The 5,000-nt window shown below is 39.2% G+C and overlaps 1 protein-coding gene across 1 annotated transcript in view; it reads right to left on the bottom strand.

The window, feature by feature from the left end:
• Positions 1-4,833, bottom strand: part of LOC138045735 (cubilin-like) — a 32,316-nt gene extending 27,483 nt beyond the window's left edge. Inside the window, exons 1-2 of the mRNA XM_068892374.1 lie at positions 4,451-4,833; positions 3,917-3,937 (exon numbers count right to left, since the gene is read on the bottom strand). Of these exons, the coding sequence (XP_068748475.1) occupies positions 3,917-3,937; positions 4,451-4,514 (85 nt within the window). The 5' untranslated portion in view covers positions 4,515-4,833. The remainder of the gene's footprint in view (positions 1-3,916; positions 3,938-4,450) is intronic.
• Positions 4,834-5,000: the final 167 nt, after the last annotated feature.

The raw sequence follows: 5,000 nt of genomic DNA, 5'->3' as shown, positions 1-5,000 counted from the left end.
GTCATGACCCATCCACCTCCAGCACCTGAAGCTATCCTTTGCGTAATCAGATGTAAGTGCTCTGCAGATTGTATCAGCCTAAAGTGTACCTGCAGAAAGCACAACCTCAAATGTTCAGCCGTTTGTAGTCAGTGTAGAGGGTCGGGTTGCACTAACTCTCTACAGCCGGACGACTCTGAAAGCAGTAGTGAAGATGATGGTGATTCATGACATATGCATCCTTCCCTAGTGAAGTTGTATTTGCTTAGGTGTCTCAGAGATGACCGTCCTTATCTCAGTGGTGTCAGTAACGTTTTTACTTAATTTAATTTAATTCAACTTTATTCATTCAATTCAATGGAGGCAAAGGATACCACAGGTTATCCCCAACGAGCGTATCCTCCCGCAGCCGGATGTAATTGACTGAAGTCGCTTTTTCTCCGTTGTACCCGGAGAAAACCCTCTAAGTCAGATTACGATCGACTGAAACTCAGCCCACATACGACCTCGAGGGCTGAGGGTTGAACCTGGGTCGCAGAGGTGGAAGGCACGGTTGATAACCGCCAAGCCATCGTTACTCCCCTTTTACAAATGACAAGCAACTAACTGAAGACATGATTCTTTGTATTTAGCCTCGCGTTCATGCTGACCTTGAACAACTTTGTTTGTATTTATGAGACAACTATAAGCTAAGCCGACTACGACTTATTATTCACCTGTCTTTTCATTTGACTTCTAACTTTGAAAAATGGTGAATTTTTGGCCAAAAAATACATGTGAAAGTAGCAGGGTTTGTACAGGCAGTCTGTCCACTCTCCTGGATAATTCGGGAGACTCCAGATTTTGGACCGAATCTCCCGATCTCAAGATTGCGATCTGAAATCACCCAATTAATCACCGAAGTTTGTCATTTCTAGTGAGAATCAACTTTCACAACAATATAATTTCAAATACCTTGCGTGTTTTGACTGAGTTATTTTAACATCGATAACCACAAAATTCAAACGTTTATTTTCCTCATAAACTCTGCTAAGTCGTTCCTGCAAGCTTTGCTATTGACGAATTGTAATTTGAGCAATAATGTGATTGGTCCGAAATAAACCAATCAAATCAAGTGTTGCAATGCTAATGACATCTCTTTCGCGTGTTTTATGCCTTTAGCCTAAGTTGTGTGACAGTGTACTTTCTTTTTGCGTAAAAGACGCAATATGACGTCATCATAAATGACGTCCTCTATCATCCCTTCCCAATGAATTCTCAATATATTTGAAGAGATTGGGAGTTGAAAGCCCTGTACTGGTCATGAAAAACCTGCAAAGTCATGAAATTTAAGAATTTCATTTTCCAGGCGGGGAAAGTCATGGAATTTTATGGTCGGTCACGGAAAGTCATGGAAAATTATAATTATAAATCATTACAGTCGTCAAAGCAGGGATAAAATGAAATAAAGAAATTTTTTTCAAACAACCGGAAGTGTGACGGACAGAGGTAGTCAATTTATTGAAATTTGAAATGAGTTATGTCAGGAAATATCCTAAAATAAGGATAGTTTGGAAAAAATTCTTACGTGACAGCTAAACTTAAGGTCAGGGAAAGCTAGAAAAGGTCTTACGAACCCTGAATAGGTTACTGAAGGTAGCCTCGTTTCCATGCGGTCCTTGTGGATGGTATATGGTCTTAGTAATTTTCCCCTTCTCAGATTGTTCTAGACTTTTGACATGTTTATGCATGTACTTTTCTGAGAGCAATGGTGAAGAAAAACCGTTTGTTGCAATTTGTGAAGGGTCAAGTAAATATATTGACTGGACCATTTATAAAGATCCCCACGCCGTTACTGAAGTTATTCGGAGTGTTTATTTACATTAGCAATAAAAAACGTCGGAGCCATCTGCCATGTCACTTTCACTAATTAGATTAACAGATTTGGTGAACGCGTCGGTTACTGCAAAGGTTGCAGTCCCTTCTTACACTTCTCTTCCCAAGCCTCCCTTAGTCATTTTATTTGTTTGCGTGACAAAACACGACTGCCTCAGAAGAGCGGGCCGCTCGACCAACACCAACAAGGAAACTGACTTTTCTAGGATTCATTTTGGATTCTCAACTTATGCGTATCTCCCCAACTGCTGAAAAGGCTGATTCTTTGAAAGCAGCCGCGCAAGCCTTACCGTTTACGAAAATCACCAACCCATTCGAGAGGTTGCTGAAGTTATTGGTAAAATGGTTGCAAGTTTTCCTGGGGTACAGTTAGGACCACTTTAGTATCGGCAATTGGAAAATGATAAAACATCCAAGACAAACTTTTGTTTAGTTTCTGTATTCATATTCTGCTATCATATTTATCGTTATGCTGAAGGGGGAACACACAACGCTAGTGCTCAGTGTTCGTGGATAATACAGATAACACAGAGGAACACAAAACGCTTTGACAGCGCCAGGTTTCGTTTGGTGTTGATTGGTGTTGGTGTTTGGTGCTGTATACATCTTCTAACTTGTCTAAATCAGTGAAAAAATATCAATAAATCTACGAAAATTAACCTTTCCATTAACCTTCTGTTTAATTAATGATCTTTAATCGTTTTACAAAATGATGCATCTCTTATTCTCGTAGCTGACACGGAAAGCGACCTTGCTCTGTTCAATTGCAATCGCTTCCTTAAATACTCAGCTTGAAGACTGAACAACGTAAAATGCAACTACATGCAAGCTATAAACTTAGAAGACGCCCAAGGAGTAACGACACAACTTGTCTAGAATCCGTCATCTTCATTTACGAGGAGCTGATGACTGGACTGGACTGGACTCAAAAGTCTCCACTCCAGAGACCGTTTTCGATGACCGAATACTCCGTTTACGCGTGGACGGAAGGCATAAACGGAGTAAAAATTATCCATCTTCAAAAATATCCGGATTCGTGTGGACGGGGCCTAAATTGATATGTACATGTGTTGTAGCTTGCGTCATTCAATCATATTTTGAATTGTATTGGGGAGAGTATTGTTGACCAACAATCCTTTATCGAACCATCTAATGTAATTTGATTCTTATTGTAAGATCTTAGATACCTTATGGTTAATTCGTTTTCCATAGTTAAATAAAGATTAATATACTGAATAGTATAGTAAACCATGAATCAATTTCTTACATAACTTGTTCTTAATTCTCATCCACAAATAAGTATGAGCGGGCCCAGGAAAGCTGCTGCTTTCTCTTGAGATACTGGCACAGTATTGAGTTTGCTGCGTGTCACACCAAACTAGCACAAGCCCGCATGCCACCATCAAACGTTACACTGCGATACCAAAAAATATCCTCACTATTTTTTCATTCCCTCCTTGGACCGTGAAATCACTGCTGCAACAGCTCTTGCTGAACTTTATTTTTCTTTAAATTCATCGCAACTTTCAGCTAATTTGTGAAGTGATTTGTGCTAGACTCTAAGTGAAGTCGAGATTTTTAAGGGCTTATATGTAGAGGAACTTTTGCCATAAACAAGATCTTAGCGGCAATTAAAAATATTGATAGTGCATTAAGGTCAAGTCTGAAAGGAATTAGAAAAGATCGTTTGCCACAAATGAAGCGTAAAAAGAAGAGCTAGTCCATTCAATTATATTTCTCAAGCTTTGTGCCCCACAAAATTTAATAACATTAACATCACAGAATATTCAGCGGACATTGGGAAGTAGGAAACGAACGAACCATGCCGGCCACAAAAGCCCAGCCAACGGGATGTGGATATACTAAAAAGTGACAATATTATCAGTCCATTCCGTGAACACAGGGTCTATTTACAACAGAGCGTTCTGCCACTGTCCTATGATTTACTGTACTAAAAACAAAAACTTTCCTTAATTCGAATATTCGCCATAACGAGATGATCATCAATGTAGGTGTCATCTTGGAGTGATTGAGGGTTAAAAATTATGAGTACTACACTTACCAACTTGCTGTGCTTGACCACCTATGGAGACATAAGAGGAAACAAGTAAATGACACCTCTAAGAGAATGTACGTCGGAAAGTGCAAACACATTGTAGTTAGTGATCTGACAACCGAAAGTAGGTTGTTTGATTCAACCTCGATACTATCAAACTCAAAACAGGCTTTTGGGCGCATGATGATGCGTGAAAGAATTTATACGAGACGAAATATGGTGAAACGAAGGAGATAGAAACATATTGATTCCTTGCGGGTGTTGTATAAGATACTCAACGACTTCTTCATATTGATTGTAAACTTCTCTTAAAATTTGAGGGCGAGCAGTTTGCTCGTTGTCTCCTAACACTTCCAAATTTCGGGTGGCCTTTACAGCTTGAAAATGATTCAAATGGAACAAGCAATCAGCTGAGCAAAGCCTTCATCAAATAGTCATTTACGAGCCGTGCAACACGTGTTGTTAAAACTCCTTAAGTCAGTTCAACAAAAGCGTTAAGACCGAGACAAAATATAATTCTTATTAAAAGGAATCACTCACCTGTCATGGTAGCAATTAAGGTTAAATCAACGAGCAGAAATGCAATACACACGGCTTGATCCATTTTACATACTTTCCAATGGAATCCACTGCCAAGATGAGACGAGTGAATCCGTCTGCTTTGAGCGTTACCACATTTATGCAAATGAACGCTGAGGTAGGAATGTTATTTTAGCAGCATTCTCACAAATATTAATCAAGCGGAAAATCTAATGACCTCAAAGCACGAACAGGCCATATAACCAATCACAACTTTGCACTCTAAGTACGAGATTCGGCTAAAAGCAGCAGATAGTCAATACAATTTAGATTGGAAAACTGAACACCGTCTTGTCCTAAAAAATACTACAAAGTTCTATTAACAACTGATGTTCACGGCAAAGTATAATGGGATGAATATCGACTTCAAAAAATCAATTCCTTTGTCAAGGCACAACAGAACCTTTTTGAAAATGTCAACGACGAGAGACAGTGAAAGTGTTTGTTTGTCAAACGCTTATTTCAGTTAAAACCTTGACACCTCTTTCAATGGTGCAGAAATGCCAAAACA

Source organism: Montipora capricornis, chromosome 1 (assembly GCF_036669925.1).
Source record: "Montipora capricornis isolate CH-2021 chromosome 1, ASM3666992v2, whole genome shotgun sequence".
In the NCBI taxonomy this organism is placed as follows: Eukaryota; Metazoa; Cnidaria; class Anthozoa; order Scleractinia; family Acroporidae; genus Montipora; species Montipora capricornis.
Note: the sequence above shows the minus strand (reverse complement) of the source record. Positions and strands in the feature narration are given on the sequence as shown.